The sequence below is a fragment of the Macaca nemestrina genome, chromosome 4, assembly GCF_043159975.1.
Source record: "Macaca nemestrina isolate mMacNem1 chromosome 4, mMacNem.hap1, whole genome shotgun sequence".
In the NCBI taxonomy this organism is placed as follows: domain Eukaryota; kingdom Metazoa; phylum Chordata; class Mammalia; order Primates; family Cercopithecidae; genus Macaca; species Macaca nemestrina.
In genome coordinates, this window is record NC_092128.1 from 31320633 (window position 1) to 31340422 (window position 19790).

At 43.8% G+C, this 19790-nt stretch overlaps 1 protein-coding gene across 1 annotated transcript in view; it reads right to left on the minus strand.

Moving 5' to 3' along the window:
- LOC105474726 (staphylococcal nuclease and tudor domain containing 1) overlaps positions 1–16679 on the minus strand; it is a 439238-nt gene extending 422559 nt beyond the window's left edge. Inside the window, exon 1 of the mRNA XM_011729557.3 lies at positions 16391–16679. Within this exon, the coding sequence (XP_011727859.1) occupies positions 16391–16468 (78 nt within the window). The 5' untranslated portion in view covers positions 16469–16679. The remainder of the gene's footprint in view (positions 1–16390) is intronic.
- Between the last annotated feature and the right edge of the window lie 3111 nt (positions 16680–19790).

Genomic DNA, 19790 nt, shown 5'->3' on the forward strand with positions numbered 1-19790 from the left:
AATAGGTAAAGCAGCTGTAAGTGCAGCGCATGCTCTTAGTGGTTCAGCTTTCATTCATTTGAGCAAAAATCCACTAAGCTATGAGCTGTGGTAAGGACAAGAATTGTTTTTGTCGTCTCCTGAGTCTAGCACTGTACTTGACATACAGTAGAGCCATTTATTTATTCAAAAAATACTTATTTGTTCCTGGTCTTGTTCTGGGCTCTGGATTTACCATGGTGAATAAGACAGACGTGATCTTTGCCCTTACAGAGCAGCCAGCATAGAGAGGAAGACTGATACTAAACAATTACTCTCTTATGTAATATTGTCACAAGTTCTATGGGAGAGAAGTACGGTATTCGTACAGCATGGCAATCTGATCTACTCTAGGGTTTAGGCAGTCCTCTTTGAGGAAGGCCAAAGTTAAGGCAGAATTTGCTGGAGAACATATGTTCCTGAATGAGGAAGTTAGAGTGGGGAATACAGGCAGGGAATTACTGGACAGCACTTCTCAGACTTTACCCTGCAAACATCAATCACCTGGAGATCTTGTAAAAATGCAGATTCTGATTCATTAGGTTTGGGGTAGGGTCTGAGGGTCTGCATTTCTAACAAGTTCTCAGGTGATTACTGTTCTACAGTCTCCTTCAGAAGATCTCTGCACATGCCTCTCTTCAATTCTGCCTTTTTCTTTTGTTTCTATTGAAAGATGATGGGATTTAACTGAGTCGTTTTTCTTCCCCTGAGTCTGTAGCCATGTTGACTAGCAGTCATATAACTTAACTCTTCAGTGCTTTCAAAGTATAGTTGATCAACAGCATTTTACATAATGGAAAACAATGCAGTCACTCAAAACACCAAATTCTACACTCTGATTTTGACATAAAGACCTATTCTAAGCACTGTAAGTGCCTATGTCTGTAACACAGATGTCTTCTTGTGCCTGTCACAAGTAGGATTAACAATTCCAAGGACTGTGCTTTCTGAATATTTTTTGACGACTGATCTGTAATATTGTTTACCAAACAATGATGGACTCGGCCCTAGTCTAAAGATTCACTTTGGGCACCACCAGAAATCCGTTAAGTCCAGCAACCCCTTCCTTTAACTGGGACCCTTTCCTCCTCCACAGTTCCAAGGCCCAGAGAAAGGAGAGAAGCACAGCAGCTACTGTTCCTGGTCCAGGGACAGAGGAGAGCAGCTACTGCGTTACTAGCCACAGTGGCAAGGCTGCTGTCATCTCATCTCTCCTCCTCACAGCACTGCCATCACTGTGTGCCTGAGTGAAATATACTGTACAAAATATCAAATCACAATAAAATGATAAAACATGGTAGGAGACCTGTATACCAGATACCACTAAATGAAAGCCGACCAGAGATCTTGAAATATCTTAGAGAAATGAAAATGACTGCATTTACTCTTCCTCAGGTTTGTTCCTGTAAAGTCATGCACACTTTTCCCTAAACTTGACCTAAAGAAATAGTGATATTAAGCATAATACTCAGTATTACTCAGAGTGAATCATCTCTAAAGAATGTCTAATATACTTACTCGGGTTTATATACAGAGCTGACCACAGAGCTTGAGGAAATAAGTCAGCTTCTACGATACTCATGAGAAGCATGACTTTTCCCCATTTATTTTCCAAACTCAAATAGGAAATTCTTCCTATTTGAAATATTGATAGTCAATTTTAGATGTCAAAATAAAGTACAAATCACAAGTCTACCATAAACATTTTAAAGTCATTTATTGCTGAATTAAGGTACCATCCTAGGATTCGCCTCATTATTAAAATCCTAGGGAGATTATCATAAAGGAATAAAAACTCAAGACCCTGGTCATCTAACACAGCTGGCGATTATAAGAGAACTGGTCATTCCTTCCCCACTACGATGCCAGTGTCCCTGCCCCTTCCCACCCTCTGTCATCAAATACAGATCTGCACACATCAAGATATTAAACAGGCAGCTATATCAGCTGGAACTTGCTTATGATCCCAGCACTACATAAAAGAGACTGCTCATCCATTTTTATTAAAAACATTCAGAATATTCTACCTTCCCTATGCTATCACTAAAGTGCAGCTCTGTGACTGTCCATGCCTTTTTCTTTTTTTTTTTTTTTGAGGGGGCACTCTTTCCAATGAATAACAGATAATTAAATTCTTTAACATATAAAGCAGAGATTTCAAATAAAGTTTATGGACAGCTCAGACTCAGGGGCCACCTTTACTGTATGCTTAGTGTGCCATCAACCACTTCCAAGAATCAATTTTCTGAGGCCCTTTTCCTCAGATAATCAGAGTCCTGAGCTGATTATTCTCTCTACATTGCCTTTCAGCTCTCCTCCTGTTGATAATCAAAGAAACACATTTTCTCCTACGAACTTTCATTAAGAGCACCAATATGGGAACTCTTAAGGATTAAATGGAAACTAAGCAGTCCGGGCTAGCAGCCCCACACGGCCTTACTTGTAATATAATGGCAAGTTACTCCTCCAGAGCTACAGTTCAGGGGCCAAATACAAGAGCAGGGTGGGCTTAGCCAGGAGCTGGACCTGTGTCCCGCTGAGAGCTTGTGGGGAGGTCTCAGGAGATTCTAAAGCCCTCACAAGAGAGCAGCTTAACAAGATAACTCAGCTTTTAAGTGATAGAGGCAGCCTCCTGGCCTCTGGGCTGTGAAAGGGCTCACCTGCCAAGAGCAATAATTCAAGTAATTACCACACACAATAATAGATCACCGTGGGATTTCAGGACCCAGGTACTCGGGAGTGTCCCTCTACCCTACACACAGGGAGGAAGAGAATGCACCACTTTTCTCATTAAAACCTGTGACAGAGTCCCGATAGGCAAGTAGATAAATTTCACTTGGCACAGTGATTCTGTTTTGGGTTATTACTAAAAATTTTTTTAATGTCTTTGTATTAAAGGCTATAAAACAGTGATTTCCCCTCTCCTGGAACAGAATTCCTAAGGCTGAAAATAACATCACATTAGTTATTTCAGAGACTGGAAACAAATACCTCTAAATCGCTCCCTCCCACCGCAAGACTCCACTGCAGTAGTCCCTATACCTATCACCACGGCCCACCTTGAATAAAGTCTGCCTTACCATCTTTAACAAGTGTCATGAATATTTTTTCTTTAATAGTGACTTTCCATTTTCAATAGTGAAATTTAAGTTGCCTTTAAAAATAAAATTACTTAAATCTTAAAAATTGTTGACTGTCGGCCAGGCACGGTGATTCACGCCTATAATCCCAGTACTTCGGGAGGCCGAGGCGGGCGGATCACGAGGTCAAGAGATTGACACCATCCTGGCTAACATGGTGAAACCCTGTCTCTACTAAAAATACAAAAAAATTAGCCAGGTGTGGTGGCGGGCGCCTGTAGTCCCAGTTACTCGGGAGGCTGAGGCAGGAGAATGGCGTGAACCCAGGAGACAGAGCTTGCAGTGAGCCAAGATTGCGCCACTGCACTCCAGCCTGGGCAACAGAGAGAGACTCCACCTCAAAAAAAAAAAAAAATTGTTGACTGTCAAAAAGATTTCCAAAACTCAATGAAGTGATATGTCAAAGCCATTGTAGGAGTACAGAAACATGTGAAGCCTGGGAAACTTTGGGTAAACCAATACCAGGATTAGGATGAGCACTTCCCAATACCCAGAAAGGCTGCAAACCAGATCCCCTGGTCCAGTGACATCTCCCCAAACAACTCTAAAAAAACGAGTGTTCTCCATGCCAGATAGTGTCATTCTTACTACAACCTACCACCCTGAAAAGGACAAACAACTGTTTTGTTTTTCTTCTGTAGTCACATAAACATTTCTGATACCAACTGTGTGTGGGTTTTTTTCCACACCAAGCAATCCTCTAATTTTCTGCAGAGACCAACTGGGTGTTCTACAACTCAATTCAATTCAATTCAGACACTGTCTTCCTGGAATTCGTGTCATATCCCACAAGTTAAAGGGGCCATCACACAAGACTCCCCCCACTGCAGATGCCAAGTTCAAGCCACCCTTAATGACTGACCAGCTATAAATTAGGGGTTCTCATGAGCCTCTTCTCGAGTTCATTAATTTGCTAGAATAGCTCACAGAACTCTGGAAAACAGCTTACTTACTAGTAAGTAGATTTACAAAAGTATACAACTCAGGAACAGCCAGATGGAAGAGATACCTAAGGTAATATATGGGGGGCGGAGTGCACAGCCTCCATACCCTCTCTGGGCACACCACCCTCTCAGCACCTCCCCCTTTTCCCCAACCCCAAAGCTCTCCAAACCCCATCATTTAAGGAGGTAACACAGGCATGATTTATTAAATCACTGGCCATCAGTGATTGAACATGATCTCTAGCAACTAGGCCTCACTCACACTTAGGAGCTTCCCAGAGTCACTCATTAATTCAAGTGTGGTTCAAAGGGGGCTTGTTTGCTGGGCAGAATGGCTCACGCCTGTAATCCCAACACTTTGGGAGGTAAAGGGACGAGGATCACTTGAGCCCAGGAGTTCAAGACCAGCCTGGGCAGCACAGAGAGACCCCGTCTCTACAAAAAATACAAAAATTAGCCAGAGGATCCCTTAAGCCCGGCAGGCTGAGGCTGCAGTGAGTTGTGATCGCACCATTGCACTCCAGCCTGAGCAACAGAGTGAGACCTTGTCTCCAAAAAAGCAAAAAAGAAATGACTAGAGTTTTAGGAGCTCTGTGCCAAGAAGACCACAACCAGATATATATTTCTTTTTACATCACAGTATCACATACCACCTTCTTATCCAAGAAGAAAAAGGAAAAAGAGGAAAAGCTATGAGCCTGCAAATAGGAAAAAAGTCAGACTTCTCTCACGTGACTTTGCCTCTCACCTCCACCTGTCATCTGCACTTTAGGACGTCAAAAATTTCCTTAGTCATGGAACTCTCCAGGACCCAGAGAAAGCAGACAAAAACAAAGCCAAAAAGGACCTACTCCACCTGTCAGGACTAAGACCTTAAGACACCTGGGGTTGGGGGGGGGGCGAGCAACCAATTAATAAGTACAGTAAGGCCAAGTGTGGTGGCTTACACCTGTAATTCCAACATTTTGGGAGGCCGAGGTGGGCGGATCACAAGGTAAGGAGATCGAGACCATCCTGGCCAACATGGTGAAACCCCATCTCTACTAAAATACAAAAAAAAAAAAAAAATTACCTGGGCATGGTGGCATGCACCTGTAGTCCCAGCTACTTGGGAGGCTGAGGCAGGGGAATCGCTTGAACCTGAGAGGTGGAGAGGTGGAGGTTTCAGTGAGCCGAGATTGTGCCACTGCACTCCAGCCTGGAGACAGAGAGAGACTCCATCTCCAAAAAAAAAAAAAAAAGAAAAAGAAAAAAAAAGAAGTACAGTAGGCCCTCACATCCGTGGATTCAACCAACCATGGGTCAAAAATATTCAGGAAAAAAACAGTAAGAGTAACAATGCAACAATAAAAAAAATTAAAAACCAATAAAATATAGCAATTATCTACATAGTATTTACACTGTATTAGGTATTATTAGTAACACAGACATGATTGAAAGCATACAGGAGCCTGGGCACAGTGGCTCACCCCCCTATAATTCTAGCACTTTTGGAGGCTGAGGTGGGAGGATCATTTTCAGCCCAGGAGTTCAACACCAGCCTGGGCAAGATAGGGAGACCCCATCTCCACAAAAAATGTATTAGCCAGGTGTGGTGGCATGTACCTGTAGTCCCAGCTACTGAGGGGGCTGAGGTGGGAGGATCACTTGAGCCCAGGAGGTTGAGGCTGCAGTAAGCCATGATTGTGCCACTGTACTCTAGCCTGGGTGACAGAGAGATTCTGTCTCAAAAAATAAAATAAAATAAAATAAAATAAGATAAAAGAGGTTGTGCATGGGTTATGTGCAAATACTATCCCATTTTATACAAGGGACTTGAGCATCTCCAGATTTTGGTATTGGGGGGGTTGGGGAAGTCTTGGAACCAAATATCAAGGGACAACTGTAATTATTTACCAAGGCCCAGGTGCTGGGTGGGCCCTGCGCTCCATAGAAAAGGCAAAGTGGCTTTCAGGAATAGTCTTATCGGGGAAATAAAACTACCAAGCGTAAAAAAACTATTGAGTAATGAACTATTAAGCAGTATTTTACCCTAAATTTTATCTAACATGACACCTGTAAGAAATAAACAGGTAAGGTACAAGTAAAGCACCCCAACCACTACCAAAAACAAAAAAGGTTACAAAAAAGGTACTAGTGGCTGCACTTTTAGAATCTATCTTATACAAATGCTAGCATCAGAGCACAGAGATATACAGTTCTGTCAGTGCAATAGTGCTTAGAATTATGAAAAGCTAAAACAACATACATCAACAGAAAAACAGATAATATACATCCAAACTGTGGAATACTGCTCAACCATTAAAAAATAATGAGGTAGATCTATGACAGAAAGATAGTCATGACAACTTACTAAAATAAGAAAATTGCCAAACACACAAGAGATTGACCCTATTTCAGTTTCTTTTAAAAAGGAGGAGAGGGTGGCCGGGCGCGGTGGCTCAAGCCTGTAATCCCAGCACTTTGGGAGGCCGAGACGGGCGGATCACGAGGTCAGGAGATCGAGACCATCCTGGCTAACACGGTGAAACCCCGTCTCTACTAAAAAAAATACAAAAAACTAGCCGGGCGAGGTGGCGGGCGCCTGTAGTCCCAGCTACTCGGGAGGCTGAGGCAGGAGAATGGCGTGAACCCAGGAGGCGGAGCTTGCAGTGAGCTGAGATCCGGCCACTGCACTCCAGCCTGGGCGACAGAGCGAGACTCCGTCTCAAAAAAAAAAACAAAAAAACAAAAAAAGGAGGAGAGGGTATGTATCTGCATGAAACATTCTAGAAGCAAATATACCGTTGACATTTGCTGGGAGGATGAGAATGAATGGTAGAAAACTGAGGGGCAAGGAGGGCAGAGACTTGTTTTTTTCTTTTTTGTTTTTTGAGACTGTGTCTCCCTCTGCTGCCCAGGCTCTAGTACAGTGGTGTGATCTTGGCTCACTGCAACCTCCACCTCCCGAGTTCAAGAGATTCTTATCCCTCAGCCTCCCGAGTAACTGGGATTACAGGCGCGCACCACCATGCCCGGCTACTTTTTGTATTTTTAGTAGAGATGGGGTCTTGCCATGTTGGCCAGGCTGGTCTCGAACTCCTAACCTCAAGTGATGTAACCACCTCGGCTTCCCAAAGTGCTGAGATTACACGCGTGGGCCACCACACCCAGCCAGAGATTTTTGTTTTTGACTTCATACCTCTCTACTGCTTGAAATTTTAACAGCAAGTTGAGTATAGAAATATCAATTATTCAATTACTAACACTGGATGACACCCACCTGAACGTTTTGAAGGAATTCCAGGATAAACTGGAAAACTGTTGACCAAAATGAAAAAAGGCCATCAAGGGAACTGTAAATGTGACCCCCAATCATAAGGACTTCATAAGACCTGAGAATTATTTTTACTTCCATATTAGACAAGCTAGTGAAATATAAAGACTAAGACCACTGAGTAGATCATTTGCGGTTTTAGTGTTGTTAAGAATGGGCCTATGAATAAGAAACAGGAGAGATCCAAAAGGCCTAAGGATGAGGCTCCTCAGGATTGCAAGAACAGAAAGTGAGGAATGTAAAATCTTAGTTTTGTAAATGACACTAAAGACTTCCATTGAAATAATGTGCCAAGTTATTGGTGCCAAATTATAGGAAGATCCTGGGAATCTATGCAAACAGAAGGAAAAGTGGCAGATGAGTGTTAAAATGAGCATATGGCCTACATCAGGCATATAAAACAACTTCTCAGCTGTCAGCTGTGACCTAGGAATAGGATCTGAGTCACTATAAGTGGACCCTGAGGACCCCAGCCCAATATTGAGCCACAAATTAAAAACAAAGTGTCCTGGGAACCATCAAGACAAATGCGGAGAGAGAGAAACCACTATCCTCCTCTCATAAAATTCTGGTGCACCCACCCCCACATACATACATTTCATTTATCATTCATGTCCTACCCTTCAACTATAAACAGTACAGAAGACAAGATCAGTGGATCTCACAAGCCAGCCCCAGATCAATCCCAAACTGATTCTTTCAGAATAACCTAGGAGTGGCTTTTTTTGAAAATGACCTTTCCAGGCCAGTCCCAGGGCTTCTAATTCAATGCCTGGGAAAAGTCTTCTAGGTTGTCCTGATGCGATGACCTGTTTAGGAAATCACTGGGCTCCTTTCTCTCACTCTGAATCTACTCCCAGAAAGGATTTAAAGTTTACCATAAAAAATAAACTCAAAAGTAAAGAAACCATGTGAGCAACTGCCAAGAATTGATTAAAATGATTCCTATACAGGTTGAGCATCCCTAATCCAAAAATCCAAAATCTGAAACACTAACATAATATTCAAAGGAAATGCTCATTGGAGCATTTTGAATATCAGATGTTCTGGCTCCAAGCAAGAACAGAGCTCAGGACCCTATTAGCCTGCACACTCCCAATCAAGAGCAGGAAAAGATAGACTCTCCCTATGAGCCAGGGGCTCCCTAAGTTCCCTCCTCTCCCATTCCTTTCTCAATTCAAGATCTGCTGCACCAGGAAAATGTCAGGGTGTTCTGAAGCAGAGATAGGACTAGGTGAATAAAACCCACCAGAACCATGTTCCTCTGGGTCTCAAGCAACACTCCCACTGGTTTATCCTCATACACTACTGAAAGGAAACCAAGAACTCCCCTTACTTCTATCTATCTTCTATCCACTCCACCATTCAATCATTTAGTCTCATTCTAACTTTCTGGTCTTCCACACCAGAAAACCATATTTCCACTAACCTGCTTTCTCAAAATAAAGATTTTTTTAAAAAAAGAATAGGAACAGAAAATGTGCTTTATGCAAGATAAGCAGCAATTCAAAGTCAAGCCGTTAAGGTATGAGATTTCTCAGCTTTGTTTCAGCATGCCTAAATGAAATGTAACACAGGGTTTCTTATAAAATCACAGCCTTATGGGACTGGAAGATGCTTAGAGACAATGCATCCAGTAACCTCATGTTAAGACAGTTTGAGGTGGAATATCTTACCCAACATTACCCAAATGGCAGCACCCAGGCCAGAACTTGTGTCCCCTGACTTCTGGCCCAATGGTCTCTTCTCTCTGCCACTCTGCTTCCCAGGGACAAAGTTAATAAATTAGATTACTAACTTTAAGCACAGGTTCCTTAAATCTCCTTTATTCCTCTTGTTACACACGAAGCTGATGCTACAAGACCGTCCCAAGCAGATTACTGGCCAAATAAACAGAACTGAGAACTCAAGGAGCCTCAAAATTTGTTGAGGAATAGGGAGGAGATGGTACCTTAAATCACACATGATAAGCATATAAGTGAAGAAAATGTGCCAAGCCAGTTTATATCATAGATTACACATTTCAAAAATGGCATCTGAAAATGACATCAACATTTTAATTAGTTTTATTTTTCCCATAAGTTGCTTAACTTCCTAACTTTTAAAAAACACCAACTGAAACCACTATTCATTTTTTCTTAAACATTAGTGAAGAAAAAGATTATTAATTTATCATATTGAGTCTAATGAAAATAAGTGAAATCCCGTAACATTCCATCTATATCAAATGTTCACAACCTGTGATTCCACATAAATTTCCGCTGCAAAAGCAAAAAGCATATGTCAGTCTCCCAAGAGAGGAAGTAGCAACAGAAACCAAGTGTGTACCCATCTCCCAGCAAGAAATAAGAGGAAAAGCCAGATAAGCCCAGTAACAGTTGAATCCCTTTATTGCATTTCTTTTCCCTCATAACGGCACAAAATTTCCTACAGTACCTATGCTCTTCTTGGAGAAATGAAATAAATCCAAAGACCAGACTCCAAAGACTCCCCTGTTAGAACCACATCTGTCAGATGGGTAGCTAGCCTATGCTCAGAAGTGAGTGGACAACAAGCCTTAGATAACCTTGTTACCTCAATTCAATAACCTGGCCAATTTTCTCTGCTAAACCTACAAACGGAAACCACAATTTTCATTTGCTCCCCAAATTTCATTCTCGAAGTAAACTGGGGGCATAGACTTCACCAAATCATTTGCCCACTATTGCCAGAACTAGTCACTGGCCTCAGAAGTTCCCACTCATGTTAATGAGCCACAGGGTGGGTGAGCCAGTTCTTACCTGATAGATAGTTTTGATCCCTGATGCATGCTACTTTGTTTTTCACTAACTAGGCAAAAAAAAGTACTGCCAGAGGCTACAGCAGCAGTAAATTCCACCTAGTAACAAAATGCTAACAGAAACATAAACAACGACAAGTTCTAGATGCTATTTAGCTCTTATTAAGCCTACTCTTGGCATTTTTTTTTTCCATGTTTTTCCCTCAATTAGAAGAAAAATAGTGACTTTGGGAATACACAGGACTAGCTGATAGTCAGAAGATCTTAGTGTTAATCCTATTAGAAACAAGCCTATGAGTAAGTATTTTTTCTTATCAGTCTCCCATTCTTTTTTTTTTTTTTTGAGACAGAGTCTCACTCTGTCACCCAGGCTGGAGTGCAATGGCCCGATCTCAGTTCACTGCAACCTCCACCTCGCAGGTACAAGTGATTCTCCTGCCTCAGCCTCTGGAGTACCTGGGACTACAGGCACATGCCACCATGCCTGGCTAATTTTTTTTGTATTTTTAGTAGAGACGGGGTTTCATCATGTTGGTCGGGCTAGTCTCAAACTCCTGAACTCAGGTGGTCTGCCTGCTTCAGCCTCCCAAAGTGCTGGGATTACAAGCATGAGCCACTGTGCCCAGCCTCCCATTCTTAACATTTATTCAGTGTACTTCATGTCACTGATTAGCCAGGTGTGGTAGCACGCACCTGTACTCCTAGATACTCAGGAGGCTGAAGCAGGAGGATCCCTTGAGCCCAGGAGTTCAAGGCTGCAATGAGCCATGATTGTGCCACTGCATTCCAGCCTGGTAACTAAGTGAAATCCTGACTAGAAAAAAAAAAAAAAAAAGTCATCAATGGTGGAAACCCCAGGGACTTTGTGCTTGCTGTTCCTTTGGCCAGGAATGCACTTCCTTTATGGTTAGTATTTGATGTCCATCAGATCTCAGCACAAATGCCATCTTCTGAGAATTCTTTCCTAAACACAGTATCTAAAGGACCCACCCTCTCCCTTACTACCAACCACTCTGTCCCAGTTCCCTACCTGGTTTCACTATCTTGTATGATCATGCTTATTTCTTGTTAACTTCTTTATTGTCTGACTCCTCCATTAGCCATAAGGACAGAAATTTGATCTACTTTTTAAATTCTGTTTCTCCAATGCCCAGAGAGAGCTTGACAGATAGCAGATGATCAAAAAATATTTGTTCAGGAAAGAAAGGAAGTATAATTGCTTCTGATTCTCTTTCATTAGTTACCATACTGCTAACATAACTAGAGCCAGATAGGTGCTTCCTTTTGACAGAAAAATGACAGAAAACCTTTAAGATACAGTAAAAATTTAATGTTCCTTTACTTACAATCTTGATTAAAAGCTACCAGGCTTACCTGCCGGGAAATGGGCATTTTAAGACCACAGGGAAAAGCCTTCCATACGGGCCTATGTACTTCTTTAAAAATGGCCTTTCTAAAATATTGTTATTCAGCTACCTTATCCTTTGGAATAGTAGAAGGATATTTCTTTTTTTTTTTTTTTTTTTTTTTTTTTTTTTTTTTTTTGAGACGGAGTCTCACGCTGTTGCCCAGGCTGGAGTGCAGTGGCGCGATCTCGGCTCACTGCAAGCTCCGCCTCCCGGGTTCACGCCATTCTCCTGCCTCAGCCTCCTGAGTAGCTGGGACTACAGGCGCCCGCCACTGCGCCCGGCTAATTTTTTGTATTTTTAGTAGAGACGGGGTTTCACTGTGGTCTCGATCTCCTGACCTTGTGATCCGCCCGCCTCGGCCTCCCAAAGTGCTGGGATTACAGGCTTGAGCCACCGCGCCCGGCCTAGAAGGATATTTCAAGTAGCTTAGGAAAGGTGGGTTTTGTTTGTTTTTTCCTGAATTGGGGGAACCCGCCCCCAATATTTCAACATAGCCGGTCCCTCTGTTCGGGGTCCCTGACTTCCCGCAACATTCCTGCATGAGCTAAGTACATGTAGGAAAGAGCAGGTCAACAAACTACTCTACCCTCACTGAACTTTTCAAAGACACACACTTCTTAGTTCAGAAACCTAAGGGGCCAGGCACAGTGGCTCACATCTGTAATCCCAGTACTTTGGGAGGCCAAGGCGGGCAGACAGCTTGAGGCCAGGAGTTCAAGACCAGTCAACATGGTAAAACCATTTCTCTACTAAAAATACAAAAATTAGCTAGGCATGCTGATGCGCGCCTGTAATCCCAGCTACTCAGGAGGCTGAGGCAGGAGAATGGCTTGAACCCAAGAGGTGGAGGCTGCAGTGAGCCAAGATAGTGCCACTGCAATCCAGCCTGGGCGACAGAGCGAGACTCTGTCTTAAGAAAAAGAAAAAAAGAAAAGAAAAAGAAAGAAACCTAAGAAACATTTAGCTATAATTAACTAAATTATAGGTAGCATTTCCTAAAGGTTGTACACTGAAGGAATCTCCACTAAGTTACCCAGCAAGAAGTCTACATCTTGCTTTACAACAACCTGACAGCACAAGTCCCACTGAAGGAGAAAATTATGGCCCTTTCCTCCCTTGTGTCAATTTGCCTTGGTCACCCAGTGAGAATCATGGTTCTTAGTATAAAACAAAAGACTGGCAGAGGCATTCCTTTCCCCTTCTGAGGCAAGTAAGTGGGTGGGGGAGGGTAAGTTGAAATGGGAACTGGGTTTTGGCACTGTCCGTCCTCCCTTTAGCCTTCCACACCATAAGCAGGATAAGATATGCTGCCTCCATGGCTGCTTCCGACAAGCATATAAGATTCAAGAATTCAAGATTCATTCTGCTTTTGCAAACGCTTGACAAGAAATGTGAACATATCCAAAGAGAAAAGAACAGAGAGTAAACCAGGTCAGTAAAACCAGAGAAAATAGCCATCTCTAAGCTAAGGGGGGGTGACTCGATTATACTAAGTACCCCAACACTTCTCCCAACCTCATCTACTTAACATCTGCTGACAATATTCTGTTGCAGTTAAAGAATATCAAGCAAATTATTCAAAGAAACCCAGATTGTAAATCCTTCAGGGTTTCGAGAAAATAAGATCTGATTTGATAGAAGACACATATTTATCCAGGTTATATTTTGGCCACCCACATATTTCCAAGTCTCATCCCAACTCAGAAAATACAAATCCATCTTCAGTTTTTCCATCATCTTTACTGATTTTTTCTGTAACAGAACAACTCCAAAATGTCTGTATCAACTTACTGTCCACTTCCTCCTTAAATATTCCAGAACCAACTCTGTTCCTTCACCCCCACTCTCAATAGCAGACACAGGTGTTAACATCACCCTCGTTTTAAAAAAATTAGTCAAAGTGTTTTACAACTGGATTCCCAAGTTCTTCAACCTTAAACAAAATAATATAGGACTTAATGGGATAGCAAAGCAGAGACCAGAAGAAACTTGTACCTCTCACGGCCCTACAACACTTTCTTCTGCCAAAAAAGAGGAAGGATTATTCCTCTTTACAGCGGCAAACTTCAACCCTAGACAATTTCAGACCTTCAGCTCAGCCTGAGTCCAGATAAATCCAAAGAGTTCACAATGAAAAGCGTAGGTCAGTGTTCCAATTTCTACCTCTCTCCCAAAAGGCAGAAAAGTAGTGTCTCCTGTTTTCCTATTCATCAAACTATTTCTTTTTCACTTTCATCTGTCATAGAGCTCCATCTTCCTTTGTAGAGTTCTTGCAAAGCAGTTCCTAGTAGCAATGGAAACTATTACTCTCCAGGAAAATACAACTTTGCTTAGCAGAAGAGCTTCACACAGAGCAATTTGTCAGTGGTCAATTTTTCATTCCAGACAAGGCTTCTAAACCTGGCACAAATCTGCCTGTCACTCTGCAGTTCACTCAGCTTCCCTCCCCTAATCCCTGCCTGTAACTCACCCATCCCCTGTAGTGTGGTCAGAGAAGGCAGTGCAATCTATACTCAGTATGGATGGCTCAAATCACTGAATTGTATATGCCACTTCCTAGACTCAACCATCTTCCACACCATACTCCTATGCGAAGACCATAAGCACCAAATGAAGTCACTTACCATAACAGCGGCTCCCGGACAAAACAAGGAGTAACATCTCATTTTTCTCAATTATAGACAGCTTCACTTTCCTGCAATTTGTGGCTATGCATCACTGGCCCCACCCTCCATATTATAAAGTAATACCCTGGAGTCGTGAAGTCAGAGACCTCATGCATGATATTGAAGAGCATGTGCCGTGGCAGACGGACCCAGGTTTAAGTCTCAGCTCTGCCTCTTATTACCAATATAAGGTACCTATCCTTGGGTAAACTATTCTTTCTAAACCTCAAATTACACATCTGTAAAATGTACCTGACAATCATTATTTACTTGTTAGTGTATTATAAGTGAGACAATATGAGCAGAATACTCAGCACAAGACATGACAATAAACACGTAATTGGTGATATTCAGTATCCATGGGGGTAATCTGTGGGCAGTCACTGCACAGAACCCAGATGCCCTAAAAGCCTCCAGCATTGGCAGAAACAAAACTATGTTCAGCCTCATTCTATTCCCATTCCACAAATGAGAGAGAGCTTTAAGAACAATTTAAACTTTAGCAAGGAGAAATCTCAGAAAGATCCACTCTTTCTTACCGCCAAACCCAACACCGGACAGCCAAGAGATGTTTTTGTTCCTATGGTGAAGGGAAGATCAGTGCAAATGAAAAAGCTAATGAAAGAAGAGCCACTTTAGGATAATCCTTTCATGAGTCAGGTCAGTATTTCGGAGGAAATATACATGCGGATCTTGGAAATTCTCTTCTAATTCAGTTTCTGATCAGTTATGACCCTCCATTATACATAAACAAAAGGAAAAGGCATTTGAAAATCCCAAGAATCGTGGCTGGTGGCAGACTATTATCTTAAGAAATGAGCACATGGAAATTGGGAGAGGGGATCTTAAAATCGGCTTTACACACACATAAGCTGCAGAACATTTTAATCTTGTGAGATAATGGGATAATTAAATGAATTTTTTTTTAAACTGGGTCTTGCTATGTTGCCCAGGCTGGTCTCCAACTTCTGGCCTCAAGCGATCCTCCTACCTCGGCCTCCTAAGTGCTGGGATTACCAGCATGAGCCACTGCACCGCGCCTGAAATAGAATTTTTCAAAACTTTCTACAACAGCTAAACTTGTGGAGCTTTGTGAGAAAGCATCACATAGGATATTTGCTGTTGCAGACGGAAATGTCAGAACTGCAGTGTGAAACGACATCTAAAAGTTTACAGTCATCATAAACCAGAAAATTTGGTAAAACCAAGAAATGTCAGGTTCCAAGATTTGGGAGGGTTTTGGGGAGGATAACTGGGAGCTGGTGATAAACTGAATTGATATTATCAAATTATCATGGAGCTAGAAGTAAATTGTAAAAATAAACTTTGCAGGTTCAAATTCAAAATTCAAGAATTTTCAAAAAGTTGAGTGTATATAAAATCAGGCAGAATCTACAGTGCTATGAGCACTAGACTAGGAATCCAAACACTTGGGCTCTTGTTCTGGCTCCAACCCAAACCACCATGTGACCTTAAGCAAGTCACTTGCCTTCTTCAAGCCTATCTCCTTATCTTTAAGGGACGGGAGAACAATAATGATTACTAAGATTCTTGCCGGCCTAACCTTTTAAAAGTCAAAGGCACACAAAGATCATGAGCTTTCAGGTCTACACAGAAGGTGGAGGGAAAGAGGGGAAAAGACGGCCACAGAGTGAGAAAACTTGGGAGTCAAGTAACAGCGTTTGTGGGAACAGAAAAGTTTCATGATGGCCAAGTACTCGTAGAGAAGAGCCCATGTCAGGATCTCGAAAAACTGCTAACTACTCAGCATATGTCAAAATGAACAGAAAGACGGGGGGTGGGAGGACAGACATCAACGAATTGTCTCTGTCAATCAATCAGTAATCGATCTGTCCTGGTAAACAGCCAGGAGATCCGAATGCGGCAACCTCGGAAATCACTGTGACCCCTGATGTCAAGGTGTCCGGGAGGCAAGGAACAAGGGGACTCCGTGTCTGCTTCCGTATAGTCAGAGGATTCGGAGAATCGATGAAAAGTGAGGAAGAGGGCAGAGGAAAGGGGATATGGGACACGGAGCAGGCTGGCGGGAGGTGGAGTCAATGCCTGACTCCCGCCCGAAGGCAGGCAGAGGGGTCGGTGTCCGGGGCCCGTTCTCACCATCTTGACGATGCCCCGCTGCACGGTGGGGACCGCGGGTCCCCCGGAGGAGCCGCCGCTCTGCGCGGAGGACGCCATGTGTGGAGATGCAAAGGCAACGAGTGGAGCGGCTGGCCGGACTGGAGGTGTCAATGTGGGTGTCGGTTTTGGTGAAAGGGAGTCGAGGCGAGGGGCAGGCTGGCTACCAGCTGCGGAGGGTGGACGGGACGGACTCGCCGGGCGCTCACAGGAGCAGCAGCGGGACTCGGAACGAAAGAGACGCGATCTCCGCCGCCGCCACACGTTCTACTCGCCGCGCAAGCGTGCCAGAGAGACACCGCCCTCCGGCCAATTAGCGCCCAAAGCCCGCCGGACCTCAGGCCAATAGGCACCCTGCTCGCGGAGCCCCGCCCCTTGGTCCCCAAAACGGTGGCGAGTTCCAGGAAGCGCTGAAAGAGTTGATTTGCGAGGATGGGCTAAGTATGGGGCGGGACTTCCGGGGCAGCCGGCGTAGGTAATGTCGGGAGGTGTAGTGGGAAGGAAAGGACACGTCAGCATCTGGCCGCGGGGCGCGGGGGGCCATGGGAGCCCCAGGGGCGGAGTCAGCTGCGCCCTCACGCCTGACCCCGCCCATGACGCTTCTCCCTGCCAGCCGCAGGGGCGCACATTTGTATGCCCACCTAGGTGGGCACTGCTGTACCCGGGAATGCGGCCTGGGAGGGTGGAGCCACGCAGGCAGAGTCCTGGAGGAATCTCCTTACCCGCTACACTCGACTTCCGACATTTTAGCTTGGCTAAAAGTATGAAGAGAACTTGGAAAAGTCAGAGCTTGGTGGAACCTCCTACCGATGTGCGCTTTGACCCGCCACGCGGCCGCGCGCCTTCCTTGCAATCGGGAGTGTGTCTCGCTCTTGTTTGTGTCGCTAGGGTCTAGCGCTTGTGAGGCGTTCCATTGATGTTTGTTAGTGGGAGGAATAAATGTCTCTTAGAGGAAGGACGTGCCCCGTATACAGGGGAGAATGACCCTCGTCTCTTCCCAGCTGCTCCCGTGACGTTAGGGAAAAGCCTCGCTTTACGCTCTCCCCCTACCCGGTGTCAAGCGCCTGCAGCCACCGGACACCCTTCCTAGCCCCAGTAAAGAGGTGGGGGAAGGAACGGGAGAGCCAGGGCCTACAAATATTTAAGTGACTGTTTAGCGAGAACTAATATTCGTTGAATGCCCACTATGTGGAACCAAGGACCTTGAATGTGTTATGTCATTTAATCGTAAAACTTGGCTCTACACTGAAGTCGTACTGCCCCTGCAGTTCTTTTTGTTTCTTTGGTTTTGTGGCTTTTTTGAGACAAAGTCTCGCTCTGTTGTTCAGGCTGGAGTGCAGAGGCACGATAACAGCTCACTGCAGCCTTGACATTCCCGTGCTCAAGCGATCCTCCTGCCTCAGTCTCCTGTGTAGCTGGAGCTGGTACCACGGGTCCGCGCCACTGTGCCCGGCAGATTGTGTGTGTGTGTGTGTGTGTGTGTGTGTGTGTGTGTGTGTGTGTAGAGATGAGATCTCACTTTGTTGCCCAGGCTGGTCTCCTGGGCTCGAGTTATCCTCCTGCTTCGGCCTCCTAAAGTGCTGGGATTACATGCATTATCCACAGTGCTCGGTACCCTGCTCTCTTAAAAGATTGTAAATTAATTCTCCCGCACTAAACATATCCCAGGGTCAAGTTTTGAGGTCACCTTCTTAGATCCCTAATTTGCCACCCTTTTCCAAAAAAAAATGAATAAATAAAATAACCTCTGTGGAGGTTCGTTTCATCTGATTATACCCCTCTCCATCTCGTGGCGTTTTATCTATCCTACCCCTATTTCTACCCTGTCCTTCATTGAAATTGTTAACACTTGGTGCACACTCTTCAGCCAATAATCCTGAAATACTTCAATATCTATGAGCATGATTTATTCCATACCCTGGCCTCTTTGCTTCTTGACCTCATCTTCAGTAAACTTGACCTCTGCACCAATTTAGGACGTTCTCCAGTACAGATAAAACACCATAACTTCATAGATACAATTGTAAACTCAAACACTTTGTTCTTTGATCATAACTGCTGTCCTCTCTCCCTTCTCACTCAGTTAATTGTCTTATATCTTGTATTAGTTGCATAACAATTTGCCCCAAAACTTAAATAATAAAGAAAACAATAAGCATTTATCTCACAGTTTTTGTGGGTAAAGAATCTGGGCTGGTTGCCTGCCTTTTCCTCTAGGTCTTCTCTTATAAAGCTGCAGTCAAGGTGACAAGGGCAGTTGGGGAGGGGACTGTGGTCTCATCTGAAGGTCCTCCTCTGACTGAAGGTAGATTGCTTTCCAAGCTCACTCATAGTTGCTGGCAGAATTCAATTCCTCAGGATGCTGAACTAACAGCCTCAGTTTTTCAATGGTTCAGTTTCCCTCTATGTGCGTCATGGGTCTCTCCAAAGGGCAGCTCACAACGTAACAGCTGGTTTCCATCAGAGCAAGCAAGTGAGAGACAACAGAGGACAAGCTTTAACTAGAATTTAAAGTCCCTGAACTCACTACCCTCACTTTACCAGCTCCCCGCTGCCTTCTCCTGGATCCTTGGCTAGACTCCATGCACTGTCCATCGTTTTAACCCCTTTCCTACCGATATCTTCATCTGTTATTCCCATTGTCTTTCCTTGGGCCCACCTGTCAAAACTCAACTCTAGGCCCTCTATAGCTCTCTACTTTCTTCAAACCTACCACTTACCTGGAGAAAACACTCAATTCTGCAGGTTGGTGCCACAGTGAATTAATTAATAGGTCCTCACACAGTGCCTGGAATTTCTTCTCTTTATTCAGTCAGCTCAGCCTTGAACTCTACTGAGTTTGTTTTAACTGACTCTACCGTCTCCCTCACTCTGAAATAGTGATAAGGCCTCCTACTTGGAAGAGAAAATCATCAAGAACTCCCTCCATTTCCCACTACCAAATCTAAAATCTTCCTCCTCATTCCTCTCTTCTCCCTTGTTACTGTCAGCTAAAGAAAAAAAAAAATCAAGCTTTTAAAAAATAAAAGTTAGTTTTATCCAGAAGTCTTACTGAGGCCCAAGGACTACATATTGCCCAGGAGCAGTTGCCAGACTGCTCCTGCACAGTGTTTCAGCCCTTTGCTTATATACAGGAGGTGGAGGTTCAGTTACATGCAAAATCACATCAAAGCTTGGGTGTCAAGAGTACATCTGGTTATAGAACTCTAAAGTACATATGGTTATAGATTGTAGAAGTAGAACCACTAACTCTGTCAGATGTTATCTTATGTGCAGGGAAAGGCAAGGACTAAGGTCATTTATCTTTTATGGACTATACTGACTCAGGCAACAGACATTGGGGGCCGTGTGCTTTATCCTGTTTTGTCTTCAGAGCATCTTT